The sequence below is a fragment of the Brachyhypopomus gauderio genome, chromosome 15 (assembly GCF_052324685.1).
Source record: "Brachyhypopomus gauderio isolate BG-103 chromosome 15, BGAUD_0.2, whole genome shotgun sequence".
Classification (NCBI taxonomy): domain Eukaryota; kingdom Metazoa; phylum Chordata; class Actinopteri; order Gymnotiformes; family Hypopomidae; genus Brachyhypopomus; species Brachyhypopomus gauderio.
This window is the reverse complement of record NC_135225.1, coordinates 7,524,834-7,539,833: the sequence shown is the minus strand read 5'-3', so window position 1 is coordinate 7,539,833 and position 15,000 is coordinate 7,524,834. Positions and strand designations below refer to the sequence as shown.

The 15,000-nt window shown below is 46.7% G+C and overlaps 1 protein-coding gene and 1 long non-coding RNA gene across 15 annotated transcripts in view; one reads left to right on the top strand and one right to left on the bottom strand.

Annotated features, from left to right (window-relative positions):
• The window catches only part of LOC143476438 (uncharacterized), an 88,431-nt gene that overhangs the window by 29,113 nt on the left and 44,318 nt on the right, over window positions 1–15,000 (bottom strand). For 4 of the 6 annotated variants that reach the window (XR_013121298.1, XR_013121294.1, XR_013121300.1 and 1 more), the window contains 2 exons: window positions 11,784–11,860; window positions 1,799–1,918 (listed from right to left, as the gene is read on the bottom strand). This is a non-coding gene — a long non-coding RNA (uncharacterized LOC143476438). Of the gene's footprint in view, window positions 1–1,798; window positions 1,919–7,936; window positions 8,156–8,619; window positions 8,737–11,783; window positions 11,861–15,000 lie in introns of all 6 variants that reach the window. The other 2 variants (XR_013121296.1, XR_013121299.1) reach the window with 2 other exon arrangements.
• LOC143476436 (uncharacterized) overlaps window positions 9,164–15,000 on the top strand; it is a 14,259-nt gene continuing 8,422 nt past the window's right edge. For 5 of the 9 annotated variants that reach the window (XM_076974653.1, XM_076974652.1, XM_076974650.1 and 2 more), the window contains exon 1: window positions 12,175–15,000. This exon is cut by the window's right edge. In XM_076974653.1, coding sequence (XP_076830768.1) covers window positions 12,348–14,462 — 2,115 coding nt within the window. In that variant the 5' untranslated portion in view covers window positions 12,175–12,347 and the 3' untranslated portion in view covers window positions 14,463–15,000. Of the gene's footprint in view, window positions 9,486–12,174 lie in introns of those variants that run through there. The other 4 variants (XR_013121288.1, XR_013121289.1, XR_013121290.1 and 1 more) reach the window with 4 other exon arrangements.

Here is a 15,000-nt window from a genome sequence, read left to right as displayed (position 1 = left end):
TACAGACGCTGCTGAAATGCCCATGCATACATTAGCGCTACAATATAGGAGGAGGTCTTAAGTGTGTGTGAGGTCGGGCTGGGGAGGGGGAGGGGGGGGGTGCTGGGGTGGGAGACCTGCAGTGCGCATAAACATGCATGCTAGTATTGCTATCATCAACGTATCAGTGCACGCTGTGCATATCATGAAGTAGCAATACTTCAGCGCGCAGAAGAGAACCGACACCACGGCACAGACGGCGACACAGACAGGGACGTCTCCAGAGCACAGGGCAGAGACCTGGTACAAGCTACAATCAAAACCACAACAACGACAACAAAAAAAAAAGAGAAAAGAAATAGAAAAGTCCAGATTCAACTGTCCAAACACGCTAAATTTGTCCTCCCAATTAAAACTACACCAACTTTCTAAATCAACGGAAATTACAATAATTATCATAGCATCTCTCTGTCATTACTGAAAGCCATAGCATGGCTTTCGCATCTAATTCAGTCTGGGCTGTTGTAACTGCCTGGGTTAAACCAGCAGACATTCCAGAGGGACAGTGCATAAGACACAGGCTCTTCTTCAGACATGTGAAATGAGCATTGGTAATGAACTTTGTGTACCCACTGTACTTAGCGAGCTGGAAGTACGGTACCCACCCTTAACCCCACGTTCCAGAAAAAGGCTAAACGAAGGTCCTAATTTGAACTACATCCTGCAGGAAGTAAATAAGATTTTCAAAATGTAATGTTGTATTATCAGGAGTGTTCTGCAAATGACTGTGGACACATCCATATAATGTAATGTGAACCAGACATCCAGCACAGACAATAGCTCCTTAATTGTGAATGTACAGCTACGTTTTCCTTAACAAAAGGATTCTGCCATCATGGGAGATGACAGGGCTGGTCCGTCTACCCTAGCCGGGCCGTTAAGATGCAGCGTATGGTCTCAGCTACCACACTCTTGGCCCATTTTTAACTCAAGACCAATGGCTCCTATTAAGGACTCAGACAAGGCCAATGACAAGCCAGTCAATAGCGATGTGGGGTTACTTCATTAATGACCTAATGTCTGATGGACTAGGGACTGGAAACAGGCCAGCCGGGCTAACACTAGGAACAGAGACAGCTGAAGCTTCACACACACACACACACACACACACACACACACACACACACACACACACACACACACACACACACACATCATATATATATATATATATATATATATATATATACATGTACAGGTGCACAAACATGCAAGCACACTGTTTAGTATAGTAGCTGTGTTTGTTGTAATGAACAAGTTCAGTATCTGAGGCTGGTGAGAGGGAGACAGGCCATGGAGAACATCTGTAGCCTCCACTGACACCCACCATGACAGGCCGTGACGAAGCAAAGGAGTGTGCTATTTCCAAAATGTTGAAATCCTCTGTTTAATAGTTCTTTAGCAAATATTAATACTTTGCGATCGCTTACTGTATCCTGAATTTGCACATTAGGAAAAGTGTTTCATTGATTTTTTTTTGATGTTCGTGAATCTAGATGGACTAAATTTGATTCACCTGATAGGTGGAATACTGGAATTAGTACATAAATGCAATGGACCCCAGAAATCCTGCATCCACGCTTTACCCTTTTCGCCCCACTAAACATCTGCATGTGAAATAAGAGGGCCGCGCTCTGCGCAGAAAGCGCCAAGCATCTAATCTGGAAAGCGGCTGCCATTGTGAACAAATACACATACATTATGCCATAACTTGTAAGTGAAGTTCTGCTGACATGAGTAAAGTTAAATGCCAACGTACCATTTAAGCTGGAAAGGGCAGCAGCACACCCAACCTTTGTAGTGTGCCATTCAGAGTGGTGCGGGAATAAAATGGGACTCCACTCTTCACTGTCTGCCAGGAGGTAAGCTTGATAAAACCCTAGCGAGGAAAAAGAAAGAAAGAAAGAAAGAAAGAAAGAAAAAAAAAGTTAAACCTCAGAGGTAGCTTCTGATTACACCACGGTGCACATGCACGCACGCTGTTGCTTTGACTTCTTTCAGTGTGATATAAGCACAACTCGTATTTTTTTATTTAAAAAGGCGTATGGGCAAAACGGGCTGAGGTTCTGTGGCACTGTGGGGAGGAGATTAGGAGGTGTAGTTGGCTGCTCTGGTCAGACTGATGACAGGCAAGCAGCCTATCTGTGCCTGAGGTGAAATGCTGTCTAAAAGGTTTCGATTTGATTAATATTTATGATGAGAGTGTGAGGGCCTTTCTACCCCAGCCTGTTGTATTGTCCAACAGTTACCTCTCTTGTTTGGGCCTGCTAACACAACACACTTCATGTGCACTTGTGAAGTTCAGTTTGCAGTTCCCACACTCAGACCACACCACATGCCACACCCATATGCCACACCCACGTGTCACACCCATATGCCACACCCACATGCTATATGTAGGTGTGATGATTCTTGTAGTCAGGGATGTCACGTCTTTCTTTTCATTCTGATGCATACAGATAATGATAGAATTTTTTCTTATCTGTCATCCATTTTTGTCATTGTTAGAAAAACTTTTAACTTTTCACTTCAAATAAATCACAAAGCTGCTATGTTCAGTTTCTGCCTGAGGAAATGAGTCTGGATGCAGCTTGTTGGCAGAGATGGTCAAAGGCTTCTATGTGGTGAGAACACAATGTAGAAGTGTGGTGTAGAGGTTAGCTAATGGCCGAGCCAAAACAGTGTAGAGTTACCGTGCAGAGGCATGGTGTAAAGGTACGGTGTAGAGATACAGTGTAGGAGAACGATGGGTGTAGAGGTGTGATGTAGGAGTACAGTGTAGAGGTAGGGTGGGTGTAGAGATACAGTGTAGGAGCACAATGGGTGTAGAGGTACGGTGGGTGTAGAGGTACGGTGGGTGTAGAGGTACGGTGGGTGTAGGGGTATGGTGTAGCGGTACGGTGGGTGTTGCGGTACGGTGGGTGTAGGGGTATGGTGTAGCGGTACGGTGGGTGTAGCGGTACGGTGGGTGTAGGGGTATGGTGTAGCGGTACGGTGGGTGTAGCAGTACGGTGGGTGTAGGGGTATGGTGTAGCGGTACGGTGGGTGTAGCGGTACGGTGGGTGTAGCGGTATGATGTAGCGGTACGGTGGGTGTAGGGGTACGGTGGGTGTAGGGGTACGGTGGGTGTAGCGGTACGGTGGGTGTAGCGGTACGGTGGGTGTAGGGGTACGGTGGGTGTAGCGGTACGGTGGGTGTAGAGATACAGTGTAGGAGCACAATGGGTGTAGAGGTACGGTGGGTGTAGAGGTACGGTGGGTGTAGAGGTACGGTGGGTGTAGGGGTATGGTGTAGCAGTATGGTGGGTGTAGAGGTATGGTGGGTGTAGGGGTATGGTGTAGCGGTACGGTGGGTGTAGCGGTACGGTGGGTGTAGGGGTATGGTGTAGCGGTACGGTGGGTGTAGCGGTACGGTGGGTGTAGCGGTATGATGTAGCGGTACGGTGGGTGTAGGGGTACGGTGGGTGTAGCGGTACGGTGGGTGTTGCGGTACGGTGGGTGTAGGGGTATGGTGTAGCGGTACGGTGGGTGTAGCGGTACGGTGGGTGTAGGGGTATGATGTAGCGGTACGGTGGGTGTAGCAGTACGGTGGGTGTAGCGGTACGGTGGGTGTAGCGGTACGGTGGGTGTAGGGGTATGATGTAGCAGTACGGTGGGTGTAGCAGTACGGTGGGTGTAGCGGTACGGTGGGTGTAGCGGTACGGTGGGTGTAGGGGTATGATGTAGCAGTACGGTGGGTGTAGCGGTACGGTGGGTGTAGGGGTATGATGTAGCAGTACGGTGGGTGTAGCGGTACGGTGGGTGTAGGGGTATGATGTAGCAGTACGGTGGGTGTAGCGGTACGGTGGGTGTAGCGGTATGATGTAGCGGTACGGTGGGTGTAGCGGTACGGTGGGTGTAGGGGTACGGTGGGTGTAGCGGTACGGTGGGTGTAGCGGTACGGTGGGTGTAGCGGTATGATGTAGAAGTTTGTAACGGCCGAGTCTGCGCTCTGCTACAGTTGTTGTGTGAAGATACAACCACAGCAGCACTGCTCCGCTAATCAAGAGATCCCAGCAGAAGCCATGAGACACATGTGCACCATGATCCTACTGAAGGGTGAAAGGGTAGTGTGATCATCCAGGGAGAGAGAGAGAGAGAAAGAGAGAGAGAGAGAGAGAGAGAGAGAGATGGTGTGACCTTGGCTACAATGGATGAGGAGTGATGAGTGTGTAGGAATTGCACACACTGGATCCATTACTCACAGCTCTCTTCGGCTCGAGCTTTATATTGTCATCCCATCTCTACATTTTACACATGCACGTACTCACGCATGCACACACGCACACGCGTACACACACACACACACACACACACACACACACACACACACACACACACACACACACACACACACACACACACTACTTTGAGTATGTAATGGCACAGCAGGTACTGCCCTCCTATGGCAATGAATATACAGCGAACCAGTTCTCCTCGTTCATCACATTGAGGTCCCCACCATAAGGTTTTCACACCATTTTGGCTTTCATCTTTATTCCTATTTAAGTCAAAGACAGAAATTCAATGCACAGGGGCATGGTGTGGAGCTAAGCTTCACTGGTTTTCTCTGTGCAGAAAATGAGATCTAATAATGATTTGCTCACTGTGGGTGCTATCAGCACATGAAATCATCCAGGTTAATCAAATGGTTGTTGTGAAGGCCATTTCTTTTTGCACAGTACTAACCCATGCCGGTGCGAGTTGAAAAGATCATTGATTTTTAATCTGCAGTGAAAACCCCTTGTCACCCATGGTTGTTTCTGAAATAATGCTGTTTGTGTTAGTTAGACTTTCACCAGTTTCTCTGGAATGTGCCTGCGTGGCTCCTGATAGAATGAAAGAAGTAAAGTTTAAATGTGGTTAACTTCAGCTTATGACACATTCATGCACTTTAGTGTGACTTCTGCACGCACTAGAATGGACATGAGACAGTTTTGTGTCTCCACTTTGCATTGAATAAACAAATATATACAAACTAGATTAAGGAAGACACATTGTATTATCTAAAATGCCTGGGGCTGGTATTGATTGCCTGAAAGAGGCACACATAGTACTTACTCCAAATTAATTATTGCACTCAAGCAGCCAAGGCTCAATGCTAATGATTCCCACTGATATCAAAATATGTAATCTTTAAATAAAATAAATAATTGTCATAGTCAAGACCTTGTGATGTCAATGGAACATCAATACACAGATGGGAAAACAAGGCATGAATAAGCCCTTGATTCAAGAGCTGCTCACTGAATAAAACCTGATGAATAGAAAATAATTTAAAATATGACAGAAATCAACTTCCTTCAACTTATTCAAGGTTCACAAGATGGATATAATGAGGACATTCTCTCATATTCTGTGCTATTTAGCAAGACAAGGACATCCACGATGAATAATGATTTAGTACCAAGCAAAGCACTCTGATGGTAAGAGTTATTCTCAATGTGTTGAATAAGACAGAGGAACGTTAAGCCAAGCTGTTTTCCATTGTGGAGCAGTCACGGACACATATCTGTGCTCTCAGTGGGCAGGACACATACTTCTACTACTCTTAGGTCATATTTGAGAAGTATTTCTGAGTAATTACGCTAAGTGATCAGTTGATAATGAAAGACAGCTTTTCTTATTCAGGCCTGGCGTGATGTAGAAGGATAAGTTACTTTCTTGGCCTTACTTGATCCTTACCTGTCCTTACTCCCCCCCCCCCCCCCCCCCCCAAAAAAAGGGGAAAAAGTATGGGTTAGGTTCATGGCAGGACTCGGAGATAAGACCTCAATAAAAGTTCAATAAATCATCTGCCTGACCTTTCATGGCATGCCATGCCTCCCAGCTCCAAATGTTAAAGACAAGAGAGAGATTGAGACTTGCAGAAGAGTGATGAAGTAGGCTCTCCAGACTGTTTTTGAAGGAGAGCTTTCCCCCTCTCCTCCTCCACCTCTCCTTCCTGTCCTGTGCCCCTCTTTCCTCTTCCGCCCCGCACCTACTTGGCCGCACACATGTAGGGCGGCGGACATCTTACATATGTGATCCGTCAGAGGGGAAGGATTAATGTTGTCTGCTGGCTCCCGAACGCAGCTTGTGGTGCACTGTGGGCACGGGGAAACTTGGCCAGGCCCGGCTGCCACGCGGCTGGGAGAGAAATTAACCCTTGGTGGCGGGATTCTGGAGGCCGCTGCTCAGGTGTCCTTACATATGTTAGCGGTGTCAGGACAAGCCCGGCTCGGGGCCCCCTGCAGGGAGAGCAGCACCAGTGTCCCTTCAGCAGAATCCGGGCCGAGGGGAGAGGGAGATGGTGAGGGAGAGAGAGAGGGGGTGGGTGGGTGGGGGGGGGGAGACGCTCCTTGGCACGGACTGCAACCAACGTGCCTGCTTCTTAATGCTGCTGCAGCACTTAGGCACACAGTTATTACTGTACACTGTGAGATGCTGGATGGCCATTAAGTGCTGTTTGCTGAGATTAGAGGAGAGTAGAAGTGGAGGCTGCATGTCCACACACACACACACACACACACACACACACACACACACACACACACACACACACAGGAACATTCACATGTACACACACACAGAGGAACGTTCATATGTATACACACACACACACACACACACACACACACACACACACACACACACACACACACACACACACACACACACACACACAGGAACATTCACATGTACACACACACAGAGGAACGTTCATATGTATACACACACACACACACACACACACACACACAGAGGAACGTTTACATGTACACACACACACACACACACATACAGAGACGTTCATTTGCACACACACACACACACACACACACACACACACACACACACAGACGTTCACATGCACACACACACACACACACACACACAGACGTTCACACACACACACACACACACACACACACACACACACACACACACACACACACAGAGACGTTCACATGCACACACACACACACACACACACACACACACACACACAGAGGAACGTTTACATGTACACACACACACACATACACACACACACACATACACACACACACACACACACACAGAGGAATGTTCACATGCACACACACACACACACACACACACACACACACACACACACACACACACACACACAGAGGAACGTTTACATGTACACACACACACACACACACACACACACACACACACACACACACACACACACACACACACACACACACACACAGGAACGTTCTCATGTCTGTAGATAGAGTGAGGAATAACGAGTCCTCAGAGGTCCATAGACGCAGAGTGAGAGGTTTGGTGCAGCAGTGTGAACTAAAGACTAGTGCAGTAAAGTCATTTCACATCAACCAGGCTACCCCATCGTCCACATCCATCTTGTGCATGTCATTTCAATCAACACAGATTCAACATTTCCTGCCCAGGACCGTAGCAGGGCGTCCCATTCACTTAGGAATAGCAGCAGAAGTCCTAGCTAGCGTGGCTAGCTGGCGATGATAGTGTTACACTGGTTTTGCTAAATGGCTGAGGGCTAGCTATTGAGCACTGGCTCAAACAAGCAGGCATTCTGCTCACTCTGATTCTATGGCTGTATCCCAGGTGAATCAGTGAGAGAGTCCACTGGGGACACGAAACACTGAGATGCTACAATGCCTGTTCTGTAGTAGCAGCCCTGCTGTAGAGCACAGATAATCATTTCATTTCTTGCATACATTTTAGAAGATTTGCAAATATATATATATATATATATATATATATATATATATATATATATATATATATATATATATATATATATAAATTAAAAAACCTCATCTTTATGTGTTCTGTGCATGCTTTGCTGTTAGTGTACTCACGTATAAAGAGAGGTAAGGACTATGCCTTACTGACAGGATTCAGGAGCTGTTGTCATGGCGCTGACCTTTACAGTGGCCCATGGTGACCTGTGGTTCTACATTCAAACTTTCAATTGTAAACTTGAACCCTGACATTTCCCCGCCTCAGTGCAGGGGTGTTATCTTAGGGGGAGAGTGACAGTGTGCAAACACAAGCAGGAGTAGCCTTCTGACAGCTTCCTGAGAGAGAGAGAGAGAGAGAGAGAGAGAGGAGAGAGAGAGAGAGAGAGAGATAGAGAGAGAGAGAGAGAGAGAGAGAGAGGAGAGAGAGAGAGAGAGAGAGAGAGAGGAAGAGAGAGAGGAGAGAGAGAGAGAGAGAGAAGAGAGAGAGATAGAGAGAGAGAGAGAGAGAGAGAGAGAGAGATAGAGAGATAGAGAGAGAGCGTTTTTCTGTAATGGTTGGTGCTATAAAAACCAGTGACATGGCAAACCGAAATGCTCTATCAGAGCAAAAGTTGCAGTGAGTCAAGTGTAGAAGATGTGAAGCAGGAGGAATCCCCTCTCCTCAGAGTCACTCTGACTCCTCCTGTAGCTTCCTCGCTCGGTCTGTGATCCAGCCTCTGCCAATCTGACAGGCCCTATCTGCTTGCTCCAAAGAACCAGTGTAAAGGACAAAAATAAAGAAATAATAAAAAAAGACTCACCCCCAGGCTATAGCCAGCACCTTCACCACTTTTTCCATTATTTCCAGTCGGGGGTTTGAAGTTTCTGCTATCTCTAATAGAAAAAGCCCACGGAGGGGCGCTGGGAACGAACAGGCCCTACAGAAAGAAAGAGAGCGAGCGTGTGAGGGGGGTGGGCCAGCCAGAAAAAGGTCTAGTCTGCAAGCAAGATGCTGGGCAGGAAGACAGTGCAGGAGATAGTTGTCCCAGCCAGAGAGATAAAAGCTACATTACATGAAATTAATGGAGACTGCATGAGGAGTACATGAATCACTGTTTCAACACTATGAAACTGGTACAAAGGCATAAAGGAATCTGAGCACTAACTGCAGCTTCAAAGGTCTCCCATTTAGCCAGCCTGGGCCTGACAGAGGGGGTGATAGGCGAGGGAGAGAGAGGGGAGGCACAGAACAAGATAGCTGGTATGAGAGAGACACACAGCGAGAGGGAGCAGAGAGGGGGGGGGGCAGTGGGGGGGAGGAATTAGGGAGAAAAAAAAAGCGAAATGGACTGTGGTGGAATGAACGAGAGCAGATACATGTTAGGGGAGAATGCGGATGTGGTCCACTCTCTCAGCCAATATCAAACGCAGTTTAATGAAAGTTAAATGGTTTCTGAGGAGAGCACAGGCTGGAACAGATGAGATTGGGCTGCGAGAGCCGTCAGTGCCGTTGTTGCTGACGCACCCCTCTCTCCTCGCGCACGGACTGACTGCCGGCAGCACCCAGACTCCAGTCTCACACAAAAGGCATATGCAGATAGCACATGTTGGCCGCTCCCGCCATGTTGGGACCGACTAAAGATGAAGAGGCTGTTTTTCTCCCCAGCTCACCTCCCCTGCGCACTAGGTATGTTCATCTGCAAATAAATCTTTGTAATTTGAAAATGACAAGAAGGAGATTTATGGTGGAATAAGTGGCCATTTCTGGAGGAATTTATAGCGTGGTGAAGGCAGCATGCAGGCAGCAGGGAAACAGACCATGCTGGTGCAGGTAGAGAGTGTTTGATCACGGGGGGCAATGCGACAGACGTGTCTACCATCTTCTTTGATCCTAGGGGATCCTGCCACTCCCCCCACCTATCACCCTCCCAGACAAGCACACACCCCAAAACCACCCATGCCCTCCCCCCTTCCGTCTCTCTCTCTCTCTCTCTCTCTCTCTCTCTCTCTTTTCTCTCGCCAGACCCTTTAGAGAGACATCCCTCCCTCTCTGTGCATAATCGCTCCTCCTTCTGTCTTCCCCGAGATGCAGATGTGCAACAAAAGGAGCACACCAGACAGCGCCTTTCTTCAAATATAAATAACTAGCCATGATGTACGACCCAGCCTACATACATTACAAAGGGCTCGCTACTTACGTTCCGATTGTGTAGAGCCAGAGAATTCGGCCCCGTCGCACGCGCATGATGGACAGTCCCCTCGGCCAATCGCGTGTGGGTGGAGAGAGGGGTAGGCGTGGGCCTAGCGTGGCACCTGGGTGCTGTAATTAATGCACAGTTCCAGTGGCTGATCATTTAACCTCTCCTGGCATGTGTCACCCAGCGGACGCTCTCACTTCGGCAGCGATAAACACAAACAAACAATTAGAGGCGGCCGGCGGCCCGGGCTCTCCCCTCTCCAGCAGGGTTTCATTACAACAAGAGCCACCAGCGCAAAGCCATCATAACACGCCATTACTGGCGAGCGGAGCTTCTCAGCTGAAACAGTGACGCCTGTGATTACGCAGTCGGTAGACAAAAAAGAAGAGTGTAAAATGAAAGGCAGAATAAGTGTATACCGCTCACCTTAGTGAGGAGGGCAAGTCAACGTTTACTGATACAACTGATACAGGCTGGGACTCCGAAGCAGACGTGTGTGTGTGTGTGTGTGTGTGTGTGTGTGTGTGTGTGTGAGGAAGCCAAGCAGGCAGCTAGAGGAAAGCTCAGGAGTAGCCCTGGATGTGGCCTGTGTGTGTGTGTGTGTGTGTGTGTGTGTGTGTGTGTGTGTGTGTGTGTGTGTGACACACGCCACCCACTCCATCCTGCTCTCTCACCACCCTAAAGCGCTCCGTCACATAGGTCAGAGGTCAACTGCGAAGCATGACAAGAAAAAAGATAATTGCAGTGGGGCCAGACTTGCGTTCCCTTCTTCAAAAGCAGGGGCGAGGGGCGGGGCGAGGGGCGGAGCCTGCCCAGGGCCAACCTTGTGACTAGAGCTCGAGCCCTTCACATGATCTGTCCACAGGCTTGCCCCTGTCATCATTAAGGCCAGCTTTATTTAGCAGTTGGCCGAGGAGACAAACATGGCAGACAGGGGCCATAGCGTGGTCTGAGGCTTCATGGGTAAATTCTCCAGCAGCTAAAGAGTGCTTGTTTTATTGTCCGCGTGTGACAGCAACGTCTTTGCTAAAGTGACACATTTATTATTGTATTTGCAAGACACAATCATGTAAGTCTGAATATTATTTGAATCGACTAACGGTAACGATATCAATAACACAGCAATTCACAGCAATAAATTCAAAATAGTCACGTTACATATCATATCAGGCTACTTGTCATTGCAGGCTACTGTGATGGAGAAGGACATCCCACTGTAGTACAACTCATGGCACACGTGTAGGATGCCATCTCACTCTCACGGATATGAAAAAATGTCTTAATTCTTTGAGGATTGAAGGTCCATTCCAATATTTAAAGAATGTGAAGGCTAAATTCTTCAAGTACCCTGGAGAACTAGGATTGTCATGAGGTTCTAACGTGCTTTTCTCTGTCCTTGTTTTAACCAATAAAGTATATGACCCCAAGTGGTGATTAAAAAATATCACAGCGGTTCACAGCCCCGTTGCCCAAATCATCACAGTGTCAAGATCATCTTAAATGAGAAAGAAAACCTCCCATATAATACTCGCTTGGCCATCTAAAAATTATAGTTTTTATAGTATGCTTTTGGGAAACCCAACCAAATTTGCTTGCATTTTAGCTGATTATTGTAAGCTGACATTTCTCTGGTGATTCTGTCCAGAAGCGCTTTGAAGTGAATCTACATGATACCGAAAGGGAGCGACAAGCTACCATTTGGTTCTTTTAAAAGCAGAGTACAATTTGACATGATAAAGAGCTTTTGCGGTGCATGCTATGTGTGGAGAAGCAGAGAATACACTTACTGAGACCAGAACCTGAGGCCCGGTGTTTCACTAGGGCCAGTCCTCAAGCGCAATAATCCCATCTCTTCCCTAAATACCTAAAACACACAAACTGCCAAAGTCATTTGAAAAAGACTTAATTAAGTTCATCTGCGCAAACATTAACCTTGCAAGATTGCTGGTTGGGGGGGTGGGGTGGGGGGGGGGGTGAGAGATGGTGGGGGCAGGGCAGGGAGACAGAGAGAGATGGTGGGGCAGAGGACACGGGGGGTAAGAAAGAGACAGAGTGGGCAGGGGGGATGGAGAGAGTGGGGAGGGGAGAGAAGGAGGGATGGTGAGGGGGAGGGGAGAGAAGGAGGGATGGTGAGGGGGGGGGGAGAAGGGGATTTTCTGGACAGAGAGCAGGAGATATTCTACTGAAGGGTGTGGGGTGTCTGCCCAAACCTGTGTGTGGACGGGATGGTGGGATCTCACGTGTGGAATCCTACACGTCTTTCCATTTAACCCAAACACGTGGACAGGAGCAGAGAGAGACTGGGGAGATGGTTGGGGCGTGGTGGACAGGAGCAGAGAGAGACTGGGGAGATGGTTGGGGCGCGGTGGACAGGAGCAGAGAGAGACTGGGGAGATGGTTGGGGTGCGGTGGACAGGAGCAGAGAGAGACTGGGGAGATGGTTGGGGCGCGGTGGACAGGAGCAAACACTGGGGAGATGGTTGGGGCGTGGTGGACAGGAGCAGAGAGAGACTGGGGAGATGGTTGGGGCGCGGTGGACAGGAGCAGAGAGAGACTGGGGAGATGGTTGGGGCGCGGTGGACAGGAGCAGAGAGAGACTGGGGAGATGGTTGGGGCGCGGTGGACAGGAGCAAACACTGGGGAGATGTCTGTGTGGACCCTCCAGGCCACTGCGGCTGTCCAGCTCAGAAGGGCCACAGAAGGACACAAAACTCTCTCGGCCCTCGTGCAGGCTGAAAGTATATTCAGTTCAACACAGGAACCAGCTGTTCAGATACATTTCTAATGACGTTTTTTGTCCAGAAAACCATGAATCATCAAAAACACATCTACCTTTTACTGTTAATTCTGCAGCTAGTCCTGCTACTACTATTATTACAACCAGTACGACTATAGCTACTACTACTATTACTACTAGTACTACTATTACTACAACCAGTATGACTATAGCTACTACTACTACTATTTTTACAACCAGTACGACTATAGCTACTACTACTATTACTACTAGTACTACTATTACTACAACCAGTATGACTATAGCTACTACTACTACTATTATTACAACCAGTACGACTATAGCTACTACTACTATTACTACTAGTACTACTATTACTACAACCAGTATGACTATAGCTACTACTACTACTTTTACTACTTATGCTACTATTACTACAACCAGTATGACTATAGCTACTACTATTACTACTACTATTACTACAACCAGTTTGACTATAGCTACTACTACTATTACTACTATTACTACTAGTACTACAACCAGTATGACTATAGCTACTACTACTACTATTACTACAACCAGTATGACTATAGCTACTACTACTATTACTACTACTATTACTACAACCAGTTTGACTATAGCTACTACTACTATTACTACTAGTACTACTATTACTACAACCAGTATGACTATAGCTACTACTACTACTATTACTACAACCAGTTTGACTATAGCTACTACTACTATTACTACTAGTACTACTATTACTACAACCAGTATGACTATAGCTACTACTACTACTATTACTACAACCAGTTTGATTATAGCTACTACTACTATTACTACTAGTACTACTATTACTACAACCAGTATGACTATAGCTACTACTACTACTATTACTACAACCAGTTTGACTATAGCTACTACTACTATTACTACTAATACTATTACTACAACCAGTATAACTATAGCTACTACTACTATTACTACTAGTACTACTATTAATACAACCAGTATGACTATAGCTACTACTACTATTACTACAACTACTATTATTACAACCAGTTTGACTATAGCTACTACTACTACTACTACTATTACTACTACTACAATTACTATTATTACAACCAGTATGACTATGGTTACTACTACTACTACTACTACTACTACTATTACTTCTACTACTACTACTACTACTACTACTACTACTACTACTACAGTTACTACTACTATTACTACTACTACTCACAGTGGTACTAGTAATAGGTGTAGTACAGCTACTGCTACTATTGCTAACTACTGTTACCATTCTTCCTCCTCCTCCACCTCCTACTACTACTACAACTACATCTACTACTACTATGTCTACTACTACTACTACAACTACATCTACTACTACTATGTCTACTACTACTACTACAACTACATCTACTACTACTACAACTACATCTACTACTACTACTACTACTACAACTACATCTACTACTACTACAACTACATCTACTACTACTATGTCTATTACTACTACTACAACTACATCTACTACTACTACAACTACATCTACTACTACTATGTCTACTACTACTACTACAACTACATCTACTACTACTATGTCTACTACTACTACTACAACTACATCTACTACTACTACAACTACATCTACTACTACTACAACTACATCTACTACTACTATGTCTACTACTACTACCTCTGGATTGATTCCTCCTGACCTCTTTCTGTCTGGGAGAGTCATTACATACAGAACTGTCTGCACAGTTTTGGATGATATTTTTCATGCTTACGATGCTGGCCACCTACTCCATATGAAAGAGTGGACTGTATTTTAATAACTGCCTTTGAGATATGGTCAGCCTATCAAAGCCTCTGTTTATTCCTGTCTTCCCTCTGGCTTATAAATAAATAAATAAGTAAATAAGTGTAGAGTGGGCCTGCATGTCTGTGGGCGGTTTCCCACCTTAATTACCCAGCACATTAGACGAGCCCCCCAAAGCAGGCTGGACTGTAGATGGGGGGGCGGGGTCTGTGGTGTTTGAAGTGCCCTCAGTAGTCCACCCCCCCTTCAGCGTTCATTACTTTAAATGACACTGTTCATGTGGAGATGCAAGGGTCCAGGGGTGTAGAAGCCCCGGGGGCATTGGGGGGGGGGGGGGGGTGTTTCCCTGAGGCGGGGCTGGGCCGGCCCTGGGCTATGCGAGACACGCCCTGTGTGACAGGAAAGAGGGACGCCTCCTCTCTGTCCATCAGGT